Source organism: Mastigoproctus giganteus, chromosome 11, assembly GCF_048544385.1.
Source record: "Mastigoproctus giganteus isolate SK-2022 chromosome 11, ASM4854438v1, whole genome shotgun sequence".
Classification (NCBI taxonomy): domain Eukaryota; kingdom Metazoa; phylum Arthropoda; class Arachnida; order Uropygi; family Thelyphonidae; genus Mastigoproctus; species Mastigoproctus giganteus.
This window is the reverse complement of record NC_143585.1, coordinates 146,112,631-146,138,731: the sequence shown is the minus strand read 5'-3', so window position 1 is coordinate 146,138,731 and position 26,101 is coordinate 146,112,631. Positions and strand designations below refer to the sequence as shown.

The 26,101-nt window shown below is 37.0% G+C and overlaps 1 protein-coding gene across 1 annotated transcript in view; it reads left to right on the top strand.

Moving 5' to 3' along the window:
- Positions 1 to 20,574, top strand: part of LOC150078502 (store-operated calcium entry-associated regulatory factor-like) — a 150,240-nt gene extending 129,666 nt beyond the window's left edge. Inside the window, exons 7-8 of the mRNA XM_090384289.1 lie at positions 10,870 to 10,973; positions 20,380 to 20,574. Coding sequence (XP_090240415.1) covers positions 10,870 to 10,973; positions 20,380 to 20,405 — 130 coding nt within the window. The 3' untranslated portion in view covers positions 20,406 to 20,574. The remainder of the gene's footprint in view (positions 1 to 10,869; positions 10,974 to 20,379) is intronic.
- The last annotated feature ends 5,527 nt before the right edge of the window (positions 20,575 to 26,101 follow it).

Here is a 26,101-nt window from a genome sequence, read left to right as displayed (position 1 = left end):
GAATTGGGGTCACATTAGCACATTTCCAGTCCATGGATACCTGACGCCTCCGTAGCCAGGTGGGCAGGAGCGGCAGTGCGGTAGCACACGCTTCTTGATTAGAAGCTCGAACCGGAGTTCGAGCCTGTTACCACCAAATACGGAGGAAGCGGAAAGGTCAGGGAATGATCACCGCATATCCCCAGAGCAATATGGCCTTAGTTGCTAATGCTCCTAAAAACCAAATAACAACAACCATGGATACCTACCCCGAGTTCAAAGAAGCTCTCATAATTATGGCTAAGGGGTTGCTTATTTCCTTTGCTGCCTCCTTTAATATAACTGGATAGGTCCCATCCATCACGGGTGCCTTTTTTATGTTTATCTTCAACATTTTCTCCTCCACTTTCCGCTTAGTTATTACAAAATCATCTAGCTCACTGCCAGAGTTTAATTGACCTCTGGCATTCCCCTCCCTGAATGTGTGAATGTAGATGCAAAATACTCATTTAGTTTGATAGCCACCTGAGCAGGATCATCAACAGTTGAACCATCAATATCCAGTGGACCAATCTGATTCATCCCTTTCCTTCTAGGGTTTACATAGGTAAAGAACTCTTTGCTGTTTTTCTTTGCATCCTTTGCCAAAGGTTCCTCATAATTTGCCTTTGCCTGCCTAATCTCCTTTGTGACTTGGTTACAGACCAGCTTATATCTATCATAGGCTTACATGTCACCCATTAATTTGTATGTATCCCATGCATTTTTCTTCTCTGCCATATGTCTCATTAGTTCATCTGACATCCATTTAGGCCTAAATCTTGAACAATATTTCTTAGTTGGTATGTAAATTCTAGTAGCTTCCAAGATAAATTCTTTGAATGCTTCCCATTTTGAATTTGCTGTTGTAACATCATCAGTTGGTCCCACCGTATAGAATTTAAATACTGTCTCAGACCACTGTAGTCGCCTCTACGAAAGCAAAAACCCTTCTCTTTACTCCTGTTGGTAGTTACACCTTTGAGTAAATCCCACTTCATCCCGCAGCAATATGGCCTTGGTTGCTAATGCTCCTAAAAAAAAAAAAAAAAACAAACATAATTCGTTCATTATATGGAAATTTTCTTTGTTCAACAGAAACTATTTCAAATGTAATTACCAAGGGGAATTCAAAAAAATTCATTAAACCGAGATCCCACTGTAATTAAATCAAAAATGAACCAATTTTAAAATACATAACTGGTCAATTTCACCATTAAAATGCTGGGGATGTGGAACCACTCGCCCCACGTAGTTTCAGCTCTCGATACTCAATAATTGCATTCAGTATTTCATTTGTAAAATAAATAATCATCTCAACAATGGGTTCAGAAATTTTCAAAAAAAAAAAAAATAACAATGTGCCCTCACAAGCCCACTATAGCTCACCACAGGTTCTATTGCATGTTCATCTACAGGTAAAGCTAATTATTAGCAGCTTACTTTTTTTCTAACTCTTGCATAGACCTTGATGCATCCAATTTTTCAATACAGAGAGAGAGAGAGATTAAAAGAATCCTGAACAGTTTTAGGTCCTAATAGCATTTCTGAACTTTTGTTCTTAAAACTGGTAAAATCAGAATTAACTTTTGTTTTTCCTGCTTTTTTTTTTTAATGATGTTTTATACCAATGTTTTCCTTCTACCTGGAAATTTACTTATATTCAGCAAATTCTTAAGTGCCAAGGCTGAAAAATTCTACTGCATACAACATCACTTTCTTCTGAAAAACCTGAAAATACCCCGCCTTCCAAAAAAGTATCCAGACCTATGTCACACTGACATCATTGGCACTCATTTAAAAACATTTGTCTCCTATGACATACTCCATCCTCCTTGGTAGGCTTTCCACCAAACAGCAATAGCCTTCAGAACAGTGACCAGTTGAGTTCCCAGTATAAGGTATAAGGTATGTTAGTGTCAGACATCACCTGGGATTTCTCCCATCTCTGCATGTGTTTGCTGTATCAAGGACAGTATACTTCAAGCCAGAGACTTGAAAGTGTGAGGGTGCCTCCGTAGCCAGGTGGGAAGGAGCAGCAGTGCGTAGCACACACTTCTTGATTAGACCGGGGTTCAAGCCCATGACCACCAAATACGGAGGATGCGGAAAGGTCAGGGAATGACCACCACATATCCCGGAGCAATATGGCCTTAGTTGCTAATGCTCCTAAAAACCAAATAACAAACAAACAAACAAACAACCAGGCCCCTAATGGAGTCCGACATTGCCCATACCTCACCATGTGGAGGCTAGCCGGGTGTGTCCAGTATCACAAGTTGTTCTGGCAGATCCTGCCACGTAGTTTCCTGGGATTTCAGTGGCTAGGGCCTATAAAAAAAAAAAAAAAATCCCAGTCTGGAATGTATTGGTCTAGCCCTGTGATATATTCCAGTTCATTTAAATGGGTGTTCTACAGGATTCAAATTTGATCTCTGCAACTTTTGCACATAGATGTCTATGGAGTATTCTTCAACAGCACCAGCAGTATGGCATAGACATTATCTTGTTGAAGTAATATTTCTACCACCTGATACAACTTTTTTAATTCAACCATTAGATCAAGGCATTATATCTACCTTTAAAACTCATTACATCAGAAAATCGTTACAGTGGATTATGGAAAAAAATTGATTCCGAATCTGTTGAAGTGATGGAGGCATGGAAACATTTTTCAATTGTGTACTGTATCGGAATCAGCTTTATCCACTCAAAGGAGTAAAACTGTCAACATGTGCGTTGTTGGAAATGTATGGCCAGAGTCGGTTCATTCAGGAAATATGGTCGAACCAGCAGAAAACAGAATCGGTGCGATAGTAGAACTTGCTAAGTCAGTAGGAGGGGAATGTTTTGGTGATATGACTACTAAAGACATTCAAGAATTAGTGGTAGAAAAAGAGGCTGGCAAAGCAAATTTGGTGGAAATGGCATTGGAGGGAAACCAAATCAGTTCAGAGGATGATACCACCAGATGTTCTGAGGTTCCAAATTTTACACCAAAAAACATACGGAAAGGCATAAACTTAGCCAAGCAAATAGAATCTTATTTTTTGAATGCAGATCCTTCGACTGAAAGGAACACAAAATTCAAAAATGCTCTAACCTGTATTAGAGCATTTTTGCTCTAACCCATGCAATTATTTATTCATTTTAATTTAATTAATTAATTTAGCTCCATTCCATGCAATTTACAAAGATCTATCAAGCAAAAGCAAACAATCCCAGAATACTGATTTTTTAAAGAGAGCAGTAGATGTCATGGAAGCATGTCTAACGTTCTACATGCTATAAAATACCAGGATTATGGTCGGAACATATGTAGTGATCTTAAGGTTATTGGTTTGCATAGGGGTTTCACAAAATGTTGTTTTTTTTTTTGTGTTTGTGGGGCAGCCGTGCGATAGAACAACATTATGTTGTGCAACATTAGGACAAGCGAGACAAGTTCATACCAAGACAATCCTTTAGTGCAATTAAACAAGTTCTTCCACCCCTGCACATCAAACTTGGATTGGTGAAAAATTTCATGAAGGGACTAGATGAAGAAAGTAACAGATTTGCATACTTGAGAAGTGTGTTTCCTAATTTAAAATATGCCAAACTTAAGGAAAGAATTTTCGTAGGACCCCAAATTAGGAAACCCTGAAAAACTGTTTGAAACCCAGTTAGAGGAAGTTGAATTTGGTAGCTTGGCGATCATTTAAGGTGGTAGTATATGGTTTTTTGGGTAATAGGAAAGAAGAAAACTATGCACTGTTGGTGTCTAATTTACTTGAGTGCTACAAAAACATGGCTTGTTGAATGTCGTTGAACATTTTTCTTCATTCCCATCTTGAATTTTTCCTCAAAAATCTGGGAGATGTGAGTGATGAACAAAGGGAGTGGTTTCATCGAGATATTTCCATGATGGAAAAGCAGTACCAGGGTTGCTGGGTTCCTGTAATGATGAGAGATTACTGCTGGGTCCTTGTTAGGGAAAGTAAGCAGGAATACAAGAGAAAATCCCTCAGTAGCAATTATTTTTAAGGACAATTTCAGGTATGCTGACTATGTATTATTGAAATATAACTATTTTGATATGGTTTATATTTTTTTCGGAGTTAGAAAGCAACGCGAGTAATTACAGACCTGTTAGCTTATCTTCTGCTCCATGGAAAATAATGGAGTCACTGGTTAAAGAAGCACTACAGGATCATCTAGACAAGACTGCAGTTATAGTTCAGACACAGCATGGGTTTCTTAAGGGGAGGTTTCTCTAACCAATTTGATTGGATACTATGATGTAGTTACAAAGGAACTGGGTGCAGGGAATAACTTGGATATCATATATTTGGACCTTAGAAAGGCTTTTCATACTGTTACACAAATTGTAGCACTGTGGCATTAAGAGCAAGTTGCTACAATGGATAAAAGGATGGTTGAGTGGGAGAAGACAGAGTGGTAATCAATGGACACTGCTCTTCGTGGACTAATGTTATTAATGGAGTCCCTCAGGGTTCAGTGTTGGGCCCATTGTTGTTTTATATATTTATCAATGATATTGATGAAGGTATATCAAGCTTAATTTCTAAGTTTACTGATGATACAAAGGTTGGCAGGGTTGTTAATGACAGTAATGAGAGTATACCACTGCAACAAGATCTAGAAAATTTGAGCTGATGGGCTGAGAGGTGGCAACTGAAGTTTAACATTGACAGATGCAAAGTACTACATATTGGTAGCAGTTACCCCAGAGTAACATACCAACTGTACAGTACTACACTTGGGGTAGTGGATAATGAAAAAGACCTGGGGGTAATTGTTCAGTCAGGTATGATGTTTTCTGAGCAGTGCTTGTGGGGTCTTGTCTATGATATAGAGGAATTTTGCTAGCAGGCATAAGGAGGAGATTTTCCCCTTGTATAAGGCAATGGTCAGGTGAGACCTTGAATACTGTATACAGGTCTGGAGGCCTCATTTTAGGAAGGATGTAGAGCTGCTGGAACTAGTACAGAAAAGGGCAACCAGATTGGTGAGTGAAACAAAGTGTTGCTCTTACCAAGAAAAAGCTTAAGTTATGTAAATTGCACTGTCTGGAGACTAGGCACCTGCGAGGTGATTGGATTGAGATGTATAAAGCCTTAAATGGTCTGAGCAGGCTCAATTCTGATGGGATTCTTCCTTTTGCTCAGATTAGAAACCTGAACAGGCATAAACTCAAATTGAGGGAAGATAGTTGCCAAATAGATGTACAGAAGTTTGCCTTTAGCCAGTGGGTGGTTGATTGTTGCAACAAACTTCCATCTGTCGTGGAAGTTGACAGTAAATAAATTCAAGGCAGAACTAGACAAACTTTTGGAGTGAATGGATAGGTGAAATTGCATTGGCATATAAGCACCTCCATAGCCAGGTGGGAAGGAGCAGCAGTGCATAGCACACGCTTCTTGATTAGACCGGGATTCAAGCCCGTTACCACCAAATACGGAGGATGCGGAAAGGTCAGGGAATGACCACCGCATATGCCGGAGCAATATGGTCTTAGTTGCTAATGCTCCTAAAAACCAAAATAACAACAAGCATTGTCATATGATGCTAGAAAGCAAGCTGATGCTGTATAACCTTCTCCTTGCATCATATGCCTATGTTAATGCAATGCTAATATATTCTTCCAAATATTAATATGGCTACTATGCTATTGCAAATACCCTCTTCTACACAATGATGACAATTTCCAACAATGAGGAAAGAATGCTGTTCCACATAAGCAACTTCATGTGGTTTCTTCTTTTCAGTTTTCCAGTTTCACCTAAATATACACTGACAGTTCCAAGACAGTAAGAGTTGGTGCAGAACATTATAATCTCTTAAAGTGCCACACTTACACTGCACAACAAATGCCATCCTACTAGCTTTAGAGAATATAAAAATAGTCATTATATCCTCAAATCATTATCTCTACTGATTGTTTAAGTGCTGTAAATGCTTTTCAGTATAAACTGCCTTTTAGTCATCTACAACAAAGTTGGATCCATGGGCATGTTAGAATCGTGAGAAACAGACAAAGCAGACTTTTCTGCCCACGGTTCTTTCAGCTTAACGTCAGTAGACCTCCATTGCCTTATGCTGATTACAATCCTATTATACTTGTAGAGAAAAATGGTTACAAGACTAAGAAGAAACATAAAGAAGTCATGCTTCAGATTGTGGATAGGATGTACTCATCTAATTCATAGGTATAGATATGTAGAGGTGTTGCTTCCACTATGCAGCAACTCTTAAACCGAACTCAGTAAAACATCATATCATGAAATGACCATTATGTTTAAGAGAATGGTCATTCCATTATTCTATTATCCTCCCACCAGTAGTTACGGCAAACAATAAATATACATATGCCTAAATATAAACATAAATAAATATACACTGGGTACGTTATGTTGTTAGACTTTCATAACTTACACTGGTGGGAGGACCATAGGTGGTAAGTACTGCTTACTCTACTCTACTCTACTCTACTCAGTAAGACTGATGGCATTCATGACCTTTTCTAAAAATGATAAACAATTATCTGAATCCATGTGTTTAACAAAGCAAAAGCATCTTTAGCCCATTATGGCCTAGTGCTGTAAAAACAAATGTTTTTACTGCACTAGTATCGTGATGATTTTGGCCTCAAGTTCCTTGGGTGGCATTAAATAAAAAAAAAATTTTTATTTTTATTTTTATTTTTTTGTGAAATGAAACTTAAACGTCATTAAGAAAAAAATGAAGATAACTAAACTTGATTACTTTTGTTTAAACAAATTTGTTTAGATTAAAAAATGAAATTGCAGAGAAAACATCTGCAAAACAAGATTTGTATACTCTGTTTGTAAAAATAGATTCTAAATACAAGATGAAGTTACATCAAAGTAACATCTCACAATTTTGTTATTGGCAGAGCTACCAAATCTGGCAGCAGTAACAAACTACAACCACCTATTTGTAGGCTACTGATTTTTAATGTACTTTATTTTTGGAATTGAAACATCATGGCTTGAATTGCTCATGCACCATTAAAAAAAAATCAAAGAAATTAAAATTAGACCCTTTCAGATTATAAAAGTCTTTTAATGACTCAATCTATGCATTACTGGCAAGGTACAGGTGATCTGGCCAGTAATGCATAATATCAAGATTGCAAGAAACAAATTAAACCAGAACTCGAGTCTTAGCCATCCAGTCAATATGGTATAAGTAAGAGTATAATAAAATAAGAGCAGGATTTAGTAAGGTACATGTAACCGTACTGCTTATTTGTTACTGCCCAAGACCTGACCTTTCTGCCCTTGCTATTGTACTCAGCTTACAGTCAGGCCTATCATTAATGACTGCTCTCTTGATAACAAAGTTTAACACATTACATTTTTATTGAGATAAAAATGCCTTTTTATCTCAATAAAAATTATCTCATACCTTTTTATTTAATAGTCCTACTAAAACAGTATGAGGTTTTCTCCTACAATTTAAGATTTTTATTGAGATAAAACAATCCAAACTGTGCTTTGAATGACAGTTCTTACACTGATTCAGTATTTGCCTTCCAGAAATTTATCCAGCAATAACATTTGATACTGTAACCTATGTGATATACACACCTGACACTGAGTAGAATTATTACAACCTTTGTTTCATGCATTATGCCTTTAGTTGCCCTTGCACCATAAAGTTCTTAATAACAGCAACCAAAAAGGATGTACAGTGAAACTTCCCTTGGACAGTCATGGGGAACAAAAATGTGTCCGTTAGAGAGAAGTGTCCGCTAACAAGAAGTCTGAGGGCGAAAAAAAAAAAAAGAAAGAAAGAAAAATCATTAAACGTTTAATGTAAAATTAAATTAAAATATATACAGATTCTGCACAATATTTTTGTAAATAATATACATACAATTGTGCTATGCATATTATGACTTTATCTTAAGAAAAATGCATACGGTAATCACTTATTTTCTTCTGCACCTTCTTCCGGCTGATAATTTTGTTTTCAACATTTGTTTGGAGTGAAGAAACCATCGAAAGTCCTTCAGTATCTTCTTCAGCGGCGAAAAACATTTTTAAACGATTGATTTGTATGAGCGCTTCTTCTATTTTCATCGGTGGTTCGTCGTTAATGTATTCTTCGACAGAATGACCTCCTTCCGTTTCTTCATCCTCATGAGGAACTTCTTGAAAAATATCGATGATAATGTCATTGATATCTATAGCACCATCTTCTGTAGTGAGGTTTGAGTCTAAATCTTTGTAGCCAGGTTCACTTGTAGCGGAAGTATCGTACATTATCAATAGATGTTGAAGTTCTTGTTCTTCTTGGTGTTCCACATTGCTGTTCACAACTTCAATTTTTGCATTTGAGAAGCCAGACTTTACAGAACAGTTCACGAGAGTTTGTTTTCTAATTGCGTTTACTGAAGAGGAAATCCATTGAATCGCATCTAGGATGCTGATATTCTTTGCAAGGTCACTCGCACATGTTACATCGTTCATGTTTGCAATGAGATGTCTTAAAACACGTTTTCTGTAGTGAAGTTTAAAATTTTTTATTATCCCTTGATCCAAGGGTTGACACTGCAGATGTGTTTGGTGGCAGAAAAATGATTTGAATGTTGGACAATTCAATGTGTGGGTGAGATCCAGCATTATCCATGAAAAGAATAATTTTTCTGTTTTGATGAATCATGTTTTGGTTAAAGTGACTTATCCATTCACTCATGATATCTCGTGTCATCCACGCTTTTTTATTAGACTTCCAGTCAACATCCAAAAGATTCAACTTTATGCCCTTGAAACAACAAGGATTTTGTGGGTTTCCTATAACAAGAGGTTGTTCGAAGTCTCCCAGGATATTTGTACACAATGGTACAGTCAAGCGTTCCTTAGAAATTTTTCAAGCGTTCCTTAGAAACCCTGTTTCGTCACAGTTGTAAATATCCTTAGCTTCAAAATCACGACATAAATCTTCCAATTTGACGGTCCACTCTGTTACAACCCCAGTATCAACAGATCCACCTTCACCGCTTACGGTTTTCCAAGAAATTTATGCTGAGTTTTGAACTTGTCTAGCCATCCCACAGAAGCTTTGAACTCATTTACTCCCATAGATTTCGCAACCTCCAAAGCCTTTTCCCTAATGATAGGCCCATTAATGGGAATTTTTTTAGCACGTGCGCGACAAATTTGAAGTCCAACAGTTTTCGGGAATGATTTTTGAACCTGATCATTTCCGTGTTGCCAAAATTGTTTGAGCAGTTCGTTTTTTTTTCTTTAGGATGTCGCTTACCTGCATCTTCCCGATTTTGAATTTTGCAGCGAGATTGCGAACACTATTTTTTTGCCGATCATACACATTAATGAGTTCAAATTTATCTTTTAAAGTTAAATGTTTACGAGAAGACATTGTGCACTTCACATGACACCGAACAAAACTGAAACTGAAAAGACGAAAGGCCGACCATATTCTCCCCCCTCCCTGCACACACCGAATTCATCAGAAGTTTTACACATGCCTTAAAATTCTTGAAAAAGGGTTTAGAACCGCGACGTAAACCTTGATAAAATTCAGAGAATCGGAAATAGAAAATAAACACACGATTGAGGCAATACGTGGAAGAAACGTTCCTAGAAAAAGGGCCGTAAGCTCGCCCGCTGTCCGTTACAGGGAGATCAAATTAAGTGCTAATCTAAAAGAAACAGTGCAGATTGCCTGTCCGCGTCCGTTACAGAGAATGTCCGCTAGACAGAAGCTGCAAACACGTTAAAACCAATGGAGGTGAATTGGGGAATTTGAAAATGTCCATTGTAGAGAGATGTCCGTCAGGAGAAGTTTCACTGTATTTTATTTTCCTTGGTCAGATCATGTGGTGACTTCTTGTTCATGGTCACAGTAGATGGCACAGCCTGTTATTAGTTTGCAGAATGGGGTGGACAAGAAGAAGTGGGGAGAATGTTGGTTGTGTAGAGAAATAACCTAGTGATTATACGGGAAATTATTAAGGAAATGTTTTCCATGCATTTGAGTGTTGTTTCATTCTGAACAATCATTATAATGTTTAGATTACTTTTCAATTTTAAAGCATATCTGCAATTCAATACACAACAAAAAACAAAATGCATTACATAGGAAAAGCATTTTAATTTATTATTATTATTAATTTTTTCTATGTAATTCTCATTCTTTATCATACAAGTGTTCCCACATTGTACAAAAAAAGCTAAATTCTGTAGGAGGCTAGAGTAATAAAAGTAGTAAGAGCAATATTCTAATATTTCAAAGTGAAATTTTTAGATAATAATTTATCAGCAAATGTTACAGGATGTGACTTAGCATTGTTTTGTAAACCCCTGGCACCACCATGCCGTGATGGGACTAATTGTATGTCTATCATTGCTGCAATTAAAGATTCTATTCTATTCTATTCCATTGTCATCCATAATAAAACTCTCTTACTTAGCATATGACATTTTTGTTCTAGCAATCTAGTAAACACCTGTATTCTACCATAAGCTTTAATTTTATCAATACCTGCTTCACTGCACCACTGCTACTCAATGAAAGCTCTACTCCATTATCATTTGTAAAAAAAATAATATTGATTATTACTTGAACTTGGTGCGATCTTGTGAAATGCCACCTTCGTAAATAAACTGCTTGTGCCAAACGTAGATAGTTTTAAAATTGATTACAAAACATTATCAGATGTTTATTAAAATGAAATAAAATAAATAATTTTTAATAATCATAAATTTTAACTATAAATAAATTGCTCTTACTTTTTTTAAATCAACTTTGTATTAATATATATCACATGACATTTAATAAGTTTTAATGTTTTAATAGCTCAAGCACGTCAGGTTCAAATCATGGTCATAGGGAAAGGTCATCTGCCTGGAGTTGGGGAACTAGTGAAACAGAAGACAACTTGAGCACAAGGACAGCATCTGGTATGTAATTCTCAAATATACTACTAATGCTATAAAAAAACTTAAAGTGAACATTTTCTTTTATATGAAAAGTGTAATTTACAGTTGAATAGCTTTGCTTCTGGCAAATTTTACTTCTAAATGTAAGTATTTGTATGGACTGCCTGAATATTCTTAGCTGCCAACTTATGAATTTAGGTTTTTCAGAAAAAAGTCTTTTTTTTTTTTTTTTTTTTTTTTTTTTTAATGTTAAAACTTAAAATTTTTTTAAATAATAAAAAAAAAGAATGACTTGTGTACAACTCACAGATACGTACAAAGCTGTTGCTGTGTTTGGTTATAAGAATCAATTTTGAATGCCTTAGGGATATTTTTCTAAAGCAGATTTCTGGAGGTCACTACCATAAAACAATAAAAACAATTAGCAGTTTCAGGTTTATTGGACTTTTCTGTTAGTGCACTATTAAAAACGGGTAGTAAACTCGATCTTATTGCATTTGCGATGATATCGATAGCTGGAATTCTGTGGAATTTTACGTTATTATGGTAGAAATGTGCTTCCCCTTCACTGAAATCTTCAATCATATAAAAAAACATAAATTTTCTGAATCTTCGCTTCATTCTTATTTTTTGAGCTTTGTAAAGTTGTTACTCTGTGTCTCACTTGTGTATATCGTGTTATTTGCAATTTGGGTGTTCTGTGTTCTTGATTGCTTATTTTCTTACCGTTTTACAACAAAAAAAAAATTGTCAGTGAACAGAAATATCAATTAGTTACACTATTTATTAAGCTATCTACGAAGCGTAAATTTATTATTTTTATTTTGCAAACCTGTGGGAAATATTCTTCTGATTTCCATGCATCATTTAATTTTGTTAATTGAAGGAAGTAAAGTGTAAATTTGTGCTCTATATCTTTACTTTAATAGCCCAAGGATAATATTTCTCCTATTTCTGCTTATTAGAATAGCCGTTTAATACAATTAAAATTCATTTCGCAAACATGATCACAATTACCCGTGCTTACTACATATCATATAGTGAACAGTATTTTATTTTGGAGAGTCCATCATAAAGTGATTTGATCGAAGATTAAATTAAATTACGTATCGTATTTAGATTATTTAGATCCAAATATATAATATTAAAGTTATTCCCTGCATCATAGTATCCAATCAGATTGGTCAGGAAGACTTTCCCTTAACAAACCCATGCTGTGTCTGAGCTATAACTGAAGTCTTATCTAGATGATCCTGCAATGCTTCTTTAACCAGTGCCCCCATTAATTTCCCTGGAACAGAAGTTAAACTAACAGGTCTGTAATTACCTGCATCTCCCTTTGATCCTCCTTTGTGGATTGGGGTCACATTTGCACATCTCCAGTCCATGGGTACCTCCCCTGAGTCCAGGGAAGCTCTCATAATTATGGCTAACAGATTGCTTACTTCCTTTACCGCCTCCTTTAATATAACTTGATAGATTCCATCCACCCCAGGTGCCTTTCTTGTGTTTATCTTCAACAATTTCTCCTCCATTTTACTCTCAGGTATTACAAGATTATCTAGCTTACTGCCAGAGTTGAATATATCTTTGGCATTCCCTTCCCTGAATAACTCCTCATGTGTGAATGTAGATGCAAAATATTCATTTAGTTTGTTAGCTACCTGAGCAGGATCATCAACAGTTGAATCATCAATATCAAGTGGAATAATCTGATTCATCCCCTTCCTCCTAGAGTTTACAAAAATAAAGAACTCTTTGCTGTTTTTCTTTGCATCCTTTGCCTGCCTAACCTCCTTTTTAACTTGATTACAGACCAGCTTATATCTATCATAGGCTTGCTTCTGTATCACATATTAATTTATATGTATCCCATACATTTTTCTTTCCTGTCACATGTCTAATTAGTTCATTTGACATCCATTTAGGCCTAAATCTTGAACAATATTTCTTTGTTGGTAGGAAAAGCCTAGTAGCTTCCAAGATTAATTCTTTGAATGCTTCTCATTTTGAATTTGATGTTGGTAACATCATCAGTTACTTCCACCATATAGAATTTAAATACTGTCTCCGACCACCGTAGTAACCGTTACGAAAGCAAAAACCCTCCCTTTACCCTTGATGGTAGTTACCTCTTTGAGTAAATCTCACTTCAGCACACTGTGATCACTGCCACCTAGTGGTTCCTTTATCTGCAGATTCTTGATGCATGAAGAATTATTACTGATAATCAGATCGAGTATTACTCCCTCTAATTGCCTCCCGAACATGCTGCTGTAGAAAACAGTCATCCAATAAATCCACAAAAGCCTTGCTAGTGTGTGAATGACCAACCCACAAATTCCAGTCAATATCTGGGAAATTAAAATCTCCCATTATAAGACACTCTAATTTACTGGCCCACTCTATTTCTCTGCACAATTCCTCATTATACTCATCAGATTCATTAGGCCTATAACACACACACACACATACCTACTCTCATTTTTCCTTTCCCAATGCGTATGTCACACCAAACAGACTCAACATTGCATTTTCCACAAACATCAATTGGATGCACTTCCTTAGATTTGTGTTTCTTAACTAACAGCAAAGAGTTCTTTACTTATGTAAACTCTAGAAGGAAGGGGATGAATCAGATTGGTCCACTTGATATTGATGGGTCAACTGTTGATGATCCTGCTCAGGTAGCTAACAAACTAAATGAATATTTTGCATCGACATTCACACATGAGGAGTTATTCAGCGAGGGGAATGCCAGAGGTGTATTCAACTCTAGCAGTAAGCTACAGAATCTTGAAATAACTGGGAGTAAAGTGGAGGAGAAACTGTTGAAGATAAACACAAGAAAGGCACCCGGGGTGGATGGGATCTATCCAGTTATATTAAAGGAGGCAGCAAAGGAAGTAAGCAAACCCTTAGCCATAATTATGAGAGCTTCCTTGGACTCAGGGGAGGTACCCATAGACTGGAGATGTGCAAATGTGACCCCAATTCACAAAGGAGGATCAAAGGCTGACACAAGTAATTATAGACCTGTGAGCTTAACTTCTGTTCCAGGAAAGTTAATGGAGGCACTGGTTAAAGAAGCACTGCAGAATCATTTAGACAAGACTTCAGTTATAGCTCGGACACAGCATGGTTTTGTTAAGGGTAAGTCTTGCCTGACCAATTTGATTGGATATTATGATGCAGTCACAAAAGAACTGGATGCAGGGAATAGCTTTGATATTATATACTTGGATCTTAGAAAGGCTTTTGATACTGTTGCACATGGAAGACTGCTACACAAATTGGAGCAGTGTGACATTGGAGGCAAATTGCTGCTATGGATAAAGGGGTGGTTGACGGGGAGAAGACAGAGAGTAGTAATCAATGGACACTGCTCATCGTGGACTAATGTTATTAGTGGAGTCCCTCAGGGCTCAGTGTTGGGTCCATTATTGTTTTCTGTATTTATAAATGATATTGATGATGGTATATCAAGCTTAATGTCCAAGTTTGCAGACGATACAAAGGTTGGCAGGGTTGTCAAGGACACTACTGACACTATGCTGCTGCAACAGGATCTGGAAAGGTTGAGCAGATGGGCTGAGAGGTGGCAAATGAAGTTTAACATTGACAAATGTAAAGTACTACACATGGGAAACAGCAACCCCAGAGCAACGTATCAACTCTGTGGTACTACACTGACAGTGGTAGAGAATGAAAGGAACTTGGGGGTGGTTGTGCAGGCAGATATGAAGTTCTCTGAGCAGTGCAGACGGGCTGCAAGGGTAGCTCATGGAGTATTGTCAATGATATACAGGAATTTTTCCAGCAGGGATAAGGAGGTGATTATTCCCTTGTATAAGGCAATGGTCAGGCCACACCTGGAGTACTATATACAGGTCTGGAGGCCTCATTTGAAGAAGGATGTAGAGCTGCTGGAACGAGTACAGAGAAGGGCAACAAGATTAGTGAATGGAACAAAGGGATGCTCTTACGAAGAAAGGCTTAAGTTTTGCAAATTACAGTGTCTGGAGACTAGACCAGCGAGATGATCTGATAGAGGTGTATAAAGCCTTGAATGGTTTGAGCATGCTCAATGCTGATGGGATTCTTCCTCTAGCTCAGAATAATCACCTGAGAGGGCATAAATTGAAATTGAGGAAAGACAGATGTAGGATAGACGTGCGGAAATTTGCCTTTAGCCAGCGGGTGGTTGTTTGGTGGAACAGACTTCCATCCCTTGTAGTGGAGGTTGATAGCCTAAATAAGTTTAAGGCTCAGCTGGACAGGTATTTTGAACGAACAGAAGGGCGAAGTGGAAGTGGGGTGTTTTTTTTTTTTTTTTTTTTTTTTTGATGCTGCATAAGCTTGCTTTCTTGCATCAAATGCCTATGCTTATGTTAACTAACCCCTCCTCCCTTCCTGTCCTGTCCTGTCTATCCTTTCTGTACACATTGTACTCCCCAAATTCCAGTTCTGCACTGTTTAAGTCTGTGTGACACCATGTCTCTGATATCAAAACAATACCTGCCTTTGATGTCTTGAATAGCACTTCAAGCTCATCAAAATTATTAACTATACTCCTAGCATTGGAGTAATGCAAGTATATATGCACCTTTTTCTTCTCTTAGTTACCCTAACACAGCCCATGTATTTATTGTTGCACTATAACTCCCAGCAGTCCTGGAAATTCCCATTGCCTCTTTCCAGGCTGCTGCTCAATTGCATTTCAATAGAGTGCAAGAATCACTTTTACCTCTGCCAGCGGCTGCTATTAATCTATTAGTCTGTGTATCTCCCCCAAGCTAGCAGTTTTTCGACCCACCTAACTCTGCCTTGATAGCATCAGCAAATATTCTTGCACCCTTTCTATTTAAGTGTATCCCATCTCTGTGGAAGCAGTCTCTTCTGTTAAACACAGACCAGGCTGAGAAAAATTCTACCGCTTGAGCCTTGCACAATCTCTCCAGGGCCGAATTGATCGATAAGGCTCTCATCATATACTCCCTCTTATCGTATCTGGGCAGAATTGCAGACACTTTCAAATTCAATCCTAACTCACGGCTTTTTTTTTCAGCATTGTCTTGTACTTGTTAAGTAATTCTGCTGTTCTCCTACTCTTAATATCATTAGTGCCAACGTGTACAACAATATCATCCTTTGTGCCCTTAAAGGATGATATCTGCCCTACAGTGTCTTTGCCCCTGGCAGGCATACCCCTGTCCTGTTCCATCTATCCTTTTTGCACAATATGTTCCCCATTTTCCTGACAATAGAGTCACCTACAACAACTAGTTCCTTTGGGACCAGTTCATTCTGCCTTAGGGGTTGCCGCTGTGTTGCATGATGTTCAAGTGCAAGCTCTGGTATCTGGATGTGGGCAGCTGAGAGCTTGATGGGCCCATCAATTTAAATCCTTCAAAGGCACCCACCCTGTCCTTCAAGCTCTCATATAAGCCCATATGAGAGTTGTCACCTGATTTCCTCGCACTCCTTACATCACGTGCACACATAGACATTCACCTTGGCAATATCATGTCCCATTCCTAATTGTTCCACAAACATCAAACAAGCAATGCATTTCAATAGACTTTGATTCAGAGGACAACTGCCCTCCCCCCCCCCCCTTCCTCAGTTCTCCCCGAGCCACAGCACACTTCCACTAGTTTGAGCATTTTGCTTTGCTGCTCTGGTCTGAGTCATTATTTCTATTCAAGTTCAATAAAATTCCAATACAAAATATAACCCTAAACCTATATTCCAATGCAGTTATAACACTATATATATATATATATATGTATTTCAGTATCAAATATTATCTCAGAGTTACGTTATGACTTTCTTATTCCCTGTCAACTTATATGTATTAATTTATGATGTTACGTTTGTAATAACTAGGTCGCTATATTTATTTAGTTAAAAAAAGTACAATTCAATTGACAATGAAATTTAATAAGATTAATAAATCTTACTGATTAATTGATAATTCTATACTCGCTATCTAGTTTTCTGTTAAACCTTATGCTATCTAGTTTTGTAGTACTGGCATAGTTCTAATTTTTTCTTCAAATAATAGACTAGGCAATACACTTTGATCTTAGCCAAAAGGCCGAGAAGCAATTTTCTTTAACAGTTATAAAGAAACATATAATATTCAGGATATTATTATTATTAACTATATAGTGCAAAGCTCAGGACCCTGGGTGTGGCAAGCCCATACTCACCAGATGTGTGAGCCCCCCAGGGATAAATAACATTATGTTGTTTATATCCATCTTATCAAATGTCAACACGACTGTAATGCATACTATATAAGCAGCACAACTTTAAAATTTGAATCAATTAAAATTTCGAATACTAGAGCCTATTATCATAGAAGTAGCCTTCAATCTAATTATTCTGCAATAGAACTTAGCCATCAGTCACATAACCCTAACCCTCAACTCAGCAATAACCTTAATGAAATTAAATTCAAATTTCAAATTATTATTATATGAAGCTTTAGCTATTGAATGGTTTCATCAGAACTCACAAAATGTAATTCTCTATACAAAACTATCGGCCAACCTTTTGCCAATACAGCGTCTAACACACATAATCTTCTTTTATTGAAATAACCAACTGACAAAAGTTTCCCCTCAAGACTCTTGGTTGCTCAGTTCATGTTACAGTTATAATTATGTATGACAACCTAAGTAAAGAGAAATGCACTCCTTTTTTCCTTGTGTCATATTCAACTTAACTTTCACTTTTCAATTCCATGTCTTTGAACCATATGAATTAAGAGTTGAGTACCATAAAAAACATAAGCTCTCATTAATGTGTGTATTTTTTGGATGGGGCTCCTTGCGGGGGATGTGTTTTTTAAGAGGGTTGGCAGATTAAAAAAGGTACGGAACTCCTGATCTATATCATTAATAAATATTAGTAGCAGTAATGGGCCCAGCACTGAACCCCGAGGAACTCCACTAATAACATTAGTCCATAAAGGGCAGCACCCACTGTCTGCCTTTTGCCACTCAACTGCTCAAATTTGGATAGCAGTCTTTCATATAGAACAATATCAAAAGCCTTGTTGAAATCTAAGTATATGATGTCAGAATGATTTTTTGTATCAGTTCCTTTGTTACTACATCGTATTAGCCAGTCAAATTGGTCAGAAAAGACCCTCTCTTAATGAATTTGACACCAGTTGTTCATTTTCTGCAACTGGCTGGTTTTGGAGTAGATGTACACACACATATAATGAATGCTTCAACACTGTGCAGAAAGAAACCAGAGGAAAATAAGGCTGTCAACTGCTGATAAAATCAAAGTCATTCAAACTTTAGAAAAGTGTAACAAGGTGAAAGCTAATAACTGATGAATTTGGAATTCTTCATAATGTGTTCTCAGCCTATCTAGCAAATAAAAAACAGTAATTGGAAAATCTTTGATGCTGTAATGGTTTTCTGTTATAAATAAATTACACCAGGAAAAATCCCCCTATGAAAACTGAATTTTTTTCTGAATGGCTACTGAAGTTATATCTCATAATAGCAGATAAAAATAACAACCACCATTTTCTTTATTGATTGTATGGCTCACAATGTTATTCCACGGTTAGTTATGTTTCAATTAAATTCCTACCAGCAAATATTACATTGAAGTTTCGGTCGATCGTGAAAAATACCAAGGAATGAGTTATTTAGGATTTCAAGAAAGAAAGATTTTAAGCCATTCAGAAATGTATCCAGGACATTGAGAATGGAATGCGCTTGGAATCAAATTACTGTGGACTATGAGAATAGTATGCTGTTATTGAAAATAGAATTGCAAATTGTTTCAAGTTAGCTGGGTTTCCGGTAAGGGATTCTGTAGTAGAGGGTGAGAAGGATGTAAATATTCAAAGGAGGTAGCTGGAATTCTGTCATTTCCAGGGGCTCATATCTGGTGAGTATGGGCTTGGCACACCCAGGATCCTGAGCTGGATATCATCATTCTTCTCTTTCTTGGTGATTCTACTTCTCTCTCTCTCTCTCTCTCTCTCTCTCTCTCTCTCTCTCTCTCTCTCTCTCTCTCTCTCTCTCAGGGTAATTCAAAAAATTTTTTTTTTGGCTGGTGCAGCATAAGCCTCAAGCTTCCTTGCACCATATAGCTAATAATAATATAATAATTTCTGCTGTGGGTATAACTGAAGCATTCATTTGGCAGTTTTATAAAATTGCCAAAAAATTTTGATGATGCCACTCCATTGACTGTCTCTTCACTTCAGGGTCATAATAGTGGACCCAGATTTAGTCACCTGTGACTATGCGTGAAATAAAAACTTCTCCTTCACTCTTATAGCACTGGAGATGTTCCATACAGATGACTTTCTGGGCTTCTTTGTGCTCATGTGTCAGCATTTTCGGGACCCACTAGGTGCAAACCTTGTTGTAACCTAGTTCCTTTATGATGGTTATCACAACAGGTTTCCCTATACCTACTGCATCACACAATTTGCTTGTTGTGATGTGGCAGTCCTTTTTGATCAGCACACATCAATCCAGTGACAACACACGTTGTGTGTTGTCATTGACGTTATTCGCCAGCTGCTTTGGAGCTTGTCAACAATGTCATTCCCCACTCTTAGAGTGTCTTACCCAATGTCTAACTGTATTCACATCTACAGTATTGTCACCATAAACATTTTTTGAGATGCATATGGATTTCAAGGCATCACTTCTTCCTTGGTAAGAAATTCAGTCACCACTCTTTGCTTGATATGTATATCTGTAACATCCACAATTTTGAACTATCCCGAGACCATTCGCAGCACCACTCAGTATGGTGGAACTAGAGACCTCTAGTGACCACTCAGTGACATGCAAAATGATCCATGGTGCCACATTTGAAAGCAAAAAATTAGGAGGCATTACTTTCATACCAGTCCTCATATTGTCTAGCTGCAAATGACTTCTATTCATCTGTATAGTTTCTCTTATTATATAACCTGGTTCTTCTGCTAACTGCCAATTAATTTCTTCTAACTCTAATGGTTGTTCTGGTTGAATACTTAGCACCTGTTCTGGTTACTAAATAAACACAGTGTGGAACAAAGTACTTCAGATTTATCACAGTATGAATCTCAAGTACTTCGTTCTGCCACATAGTACTGACAGAGTATTTGACAGACAAAATGCTGGGAACAAAGTATGTCATTTACAGAATAATAAAAAAAAAAAAAAAAAAAGTATGACTGCTTGAAATGAATAGTTTTTTAACTTTGAAAATATCTGCTAGATGTTAAGTTTGCAATTTCTTAAATCCCTATAAGAAATTCAGAAATTTTAATTAAAAAATCACAATTCGAAATATAATTATTTGCAAATTTTTATGAAATTGAGTTTGTATATATGGAAGTCATGCAATAATGTGCGAACAGATTTTTTATTTGAATTTTTTTCTCACCCAGGTTTTGGTGGAACTCGAAGAAGATAGTTGTGTGAAATAAGCTATTTATTTTATGAAGATGAGTTTGAAAATTAGTGAATGTACTATAATGTTATTTTTTCTTTATTTTAAACTGTTGTTTGTGTGATTAGAGTGTAGTTAATTTTAAAAAGTCTTCACAGTTACTAGTTTTATAATGAAATATTGTCTTTCTAGAGAGATTGATTTATTTCTAAGAACATATCAGAAATATTTTAAAAAATATAGATTAATGCCAATTCAATCTTTCAATGAAATCACACAGGTTATAACTTGAAGAAAGTAGCAAAAGACACACATGGCCTGCAATAATATACTATTACAAAACTATTAAGCAAGAGCTTTCCTTTTTACTTATTAGTATAGGTGTTAGCTAACTAGTGGTTTTATTTTGCAATATCGGTTGAACCAGGAGTGCACTCACAAAAATAAAATGGTAATTTTCTTCGCTTCAAAGCAACTGCTGTGATGCACATCCTTTCCATAGAAAAGTCAGTAGTGTGATAATCAGTTGAACAAATTCAAATAACTTTGTCAAAAACTTTATTTAATAATATGAATAATGTAGTTTTAGCTCAAAAATTTAAGTTAAAATAAATGTGCTCCCTGTTTTGTTATGCACATTTTTAACCTATGCTGAAAATTCTCCATTTTAAATGACATAACAAGCTTTTCATCATTCACACTGTTTTCATTTGAAATCACTTTTAATTCGGTAATATTTTGAAAGATAATTATTTAAAACTCATTCAAATATTCTCACAGGACAAAAGTCATTTGCACTGAGATCAGTGGACCTCGGAGGCTACTCAAGTCAGCAAATCTTGAAACCATATAATTCTTAAAGATGTTACATAAGATAACACAGGAAGTGAGGGTTGTTATGCCACCTTGTTGGAAATTCTGATCTGGTCTAGAGGTGAAATTCCCACCACCAGATTGTTGCATGGCAGCCGTGTGATCTTCAACTACCATACCAAACTAACCATGCAGCAATCTAGACTAATTATTAGAGGGAATTCTCCATTCCTAATAATTAGTCTAGTCTTTAAATTTATTCAAAATACCCAATTCCACAATACCAGATGGCTGTTCAAACATTCAGTTACTCTGTCTAAAAGCAAATTTTTGCGCATCTATCCTTTTTCATTTTAAATTTGTCCCCTCATCTGAGAATGAGTAACAATTCTATCAGCATTTAGTTTATTCAATCTATTTAAGCCTTTTAAACACTTCAGTGAGGTGTGCCTCCTCACAAATGCTACAATTTGCAGAAATGAAGTCTTTCTTAGTCAGAATACACAAAATTGCTCTTACTAAGAAAAATCTAGCTGATCTTTATACCAATTCCAACAAATCTATGTCATTCCTAAAATGAGTCTTATAGACCTGTACGCAGTGCTCAAAATATGGCCTAACCATTGCCGTATCAATGAAATAATGACTTCCTTGTCCCTGTTAGAAAAATTCTTGTATATGGTTGATGAAATCCCATAAATCAACCTAGCAGTGTGTCTACACTGTTTCATGCCAAAATTACCCATAGATGTTTTTCATTCTCCACTACGTTACCCCAATAGATGTGTAATCCTGGGATTTCTGCTAAACCTGAAATACCTCTTTTCAAATGCTCACAACCAAATTTATCCAGGTCTTTTTGGAGTAGTAAACCCCAGTTACTATTGTTAACCACTTTTGTAATATCAGCAAACTTAGCAATAAATATAACATTAAATTTCATATGCCTTCTTCAGTTATGTTAATAAATATTGAAAATGATTATTGGTCCAGCAATTTGAGGGACTCCACTGATAACATTAGTCCAAGAAAAACAGTGCCCATTAATAACCACTCTCTATTGTCTCCTACTCAACCATCCCTTTATTCAGAGAAGAATACTGTTCCACAAGAAAGACATGGATTGTCTTTCACTTGGAACAGTATCAAAAGCTTTACTGAGATCTAAGTACATAAGTCGAAGTTATTTTTTCATCAAGTTCCTTTGTTACTGGATCATATTTAATCAGATTGGTCAAGATCTCCCCTTAACAGATCTGTGCTCTGACTGCTATTCTTGTCAATTGCATTCTTGTCAAGATGATCCTTCATTAGCATTAGTAGTGGTATGATACAAGGAAGCAAGCTCATACAGCATCAGCCAAGAAAAAAAAAAAAAAACACTTCCCATTTCACCTATCCATTCACTCCAAAAGTTTGTCTGGTTTTTCCTTGAATTTAATGACAGATGGAAGTTTGTTCTAGCAATCAACCATCCACTGGCTAGAGATAAATTTCTGCACATCTATTCTGCAACTGTCTTTCCTCAGTTTGAATATATGCCCCTGCCCACCTCAAGTGTGTAATCTGAGCAAGAGGAAAAATGCCATCAGCATTGAGCATGCTCAATCCATCCAAAGCCTTAAACACCTCAATCAGGCCAGCATGCCTAGTCTCCAGATGCTGCAATTTGCATAACTGAAGCCTTTCTTGGTAAGAGCAACCCATTGTTCTCCTCACCAATCTCGTTGCCCTTCTCTGTGCTTGTTCTAGCAGCTCTACATCCTTCCTAAAATGAGGCCTCCAGACCTGTATGCAGTATACTCAAGGTGTGGCCTGACCATTGCCTTATACAAAGGGATAATCACCTACTTCTTTAACCATTGACTACCTTATTTTCCTTGGAACAGAAGGGTCTGTAATTACCCACTTCTTTGTCCTTTATGCTTTCTGTGAATAGGGAAGGCATTTGCATATCTCCAATCTGTAGGGATCTGTTGAATGGATTGAGCAGACTTAATGCTGAGGGGATTCTTCCTCTTGCTCAGATTACGAACCTCAGGGAGCATAGATTCAAACTGAGGAAAGACTGTTGTAGAATAGATTTGCGGAAGTTTTCCTTTAGCCAGCAGGTAGTTGATTACTGGAACAAACTTCCATCTGTTGTTGTGAAAGTTGATAGCTTAAATAAATTCAAGGCACAACTAGACAAACATTTGAAATGAATGGATCAGTGAAATGGGACAATTTTTTTTTTTTTTTTTTTTTTTTGCTGATGCTGTATAAGCTTGCTTTCTTGCATCATGTGAATCAAAGAACTTATCTTGGAAGCTACTAGGCTTTACATACCAACTAAGAAATATTGTTCAAGGTTTAGGCCTAAGTGGATGTCAGATGGACAAATGAGACATATGGCAGAGAAGAAAAATGCATGGGATACATACAAATTAACACATGACACAGAAGCCTATGATAGATACAAGTTGATCTGTAACCAAGTTACAAAGGAGGTTAGGCAGGCAAAGGCAGATTACGAGAAATCTTTGGCAAGGGATGCAAAGAAAAAACAGCAAAGAGTTCTTTATTTATGTAAACTCTAGAAGGAAGGGGATGAATCAGATTGGTCCACTTGATATCGATGGGTCAACTGTTGATGATCCTGCTCAGGTAGCTAACAAACTAAATGAATATTTTGCATCGACATTCACACATGAGGAGTTATTCAGCGAGGGAAATGCCAGAGGTGTATTCAACTCTGGCAGTAAGCTAGAGAATCTTGTAATAACTGAGAGTAAAGTGGAGGAGAAATTGTTGAAGATAAATACAAGAAAGGTACCTGGGATGGATGGGATCTATCCAGTTATATTAAAGGAGGCAGCAAAGGAAGTAAGCAAACCCTTAACCATAATTATGAGAGCTTCCTTGGACTCAGGGGGAAGTACCCATGGATTGGAGATGTGCAAATGTGACCCCAATTCACAAAGGAGGACCAAAGGGCGACACAAGTAATTATAGACCTGTTAGTTTAACTTCTGTTCCCGGAAAAATTAATGGAGGCACTGGTTAAAGAAGCACTGCAGGATCATCTAGACAAGACATCAGTTATAGCTCAGACACAGCATAGTTTTGTTAAGGGGAAGTCTTGCCTGACCAATTTGATTGGATACTATGATGCAGTCACAAAAGAACTGGATGCAGGGAATAACTTTGATATTATATACTTGGATCTTAGAAAGGCTTTTGATACTGTTGCACATGGAAGACTGCTGCACAAATTGGAGCAGTGTGGCATTGGAGGCAAATTGCTGCTATGGATAAAGGGGTGGTTGAGGGGGAGAAGACAGAGTGGTAATCAATGGATACTGCTCATCGTGAACTAATGTTATTAGTGGAGTCCCTCAGGGTTCAGTATTGGGTCCATTATTGTTTTCTGTATTTATAAATGATATTGATGATGGTATATCAAGCTTAATGTCCAAGTTTGCAGATGATACGAAGGTTGGCAGGATTGTCAAGGACACTACTGACACTATGCTACTGCAGCAGGATCTGAAAAGGTTGAGCAGATGGGCTGAGAGGTGGCAAATGAAGTTTAACATTGACAAATGTAAAGTACTACATATGGGAAACAGCAACCCCAGAGCAACGTATCAACTCTGTGGTACTACACTGACAGTGGTAGAGAATGAAATGGACCTTAAGGTGGTTGTGCAGGCAGATATGAAGTTTTCTGAGCAGTGCAGATGGGCTGCAAGAGTAGCTCATGGTGTATTGTCGATGATATATAGGAATTTTTCTAGAAGGGATAAGGAGGTGATTATTCCCTTGTATAAGGCAATGGTCAGGCCACACCTAGAGTATTGTATACAGGTCTGGAGGCCTCATTTCAAGAAGGATGTAGAGATGCTGGAACGAGTACAGAGAAGGGCAACAAGATTAGTGAATGGAACAAAGGGGTGCTCTTACGAAGAAAGGCTTAAGTTTTGCAAATTACAGTGTGTGGAGGTTAGGCACCAGTGAGGTGTCTGATAGAGGTGTATAAAGCCTTGAATGGTTTGAGCATGCTCAATGCTGATGGGATTCTTCCTCTTGCTCAGAATAATCACCTGAGAGGGCACAAATTCAAATTGAGGAAAGACAGATGTAGGATAGACGTGAGGAAATTTGCCTTTATTAAGCGGGTGGTTGGTTGGTGGAACAGACTTCCATCCCTTGTCGTGGAAGTTGATAGCCTAAATAAGTTTAAGGTTCAGCTGGACAGGTATTTTGAACGAACAGAGGGGTGAAGTGGGAAGTGGTTATTTTTTATATATATATATTTTTTTTTGGCTGATGCTGCATAAGCTTGCTTTCTTGCATCAAATGCCTCTACTAATGCTAATGTGCCTCTGCTAATGCTAATCCTGAACCCAACAATGCTCTTGTTATTATGGCTAAAGGTTTGGTTACCTCTTTTGCTCCTTATTTCAGTATAATTGCATATAATTGCATTGTATAGACGGATCATCCTAGATCTGCACGTGGTCTCCAGAACTACCAACTGATCTCAGATCGTTATGGCGGGGCAAGAGACTCTCAGAAAACTGGACTTGAGGAAAATCTTTTGTTATCACAATTTGTTATTTTGTATTAGTTTTCCTTTCAAGTCAATGTGATCTGCTATGAGTTTTTTTTTTTTTTTTTATTATATAATTTGCTTATAATTAATCTTTACAATTCCTTTATTCTCTGCCGTTTGTTAACCCCTGGCATGGTGCTGTAAAAGGTATTGTATGGTCGTGGTACCTGCGTGTATCGGTGAACTGTACAATAAAGATCTTATTTATTCTGCCTGCCACAAGTACCTCCTTTAGAGATATCTCCTTGCTGGCCCTTGGCTACCTAAGGGTGGGATCTTTCTGGCTTTTTCTTTTTGTGTGGAATTTTAT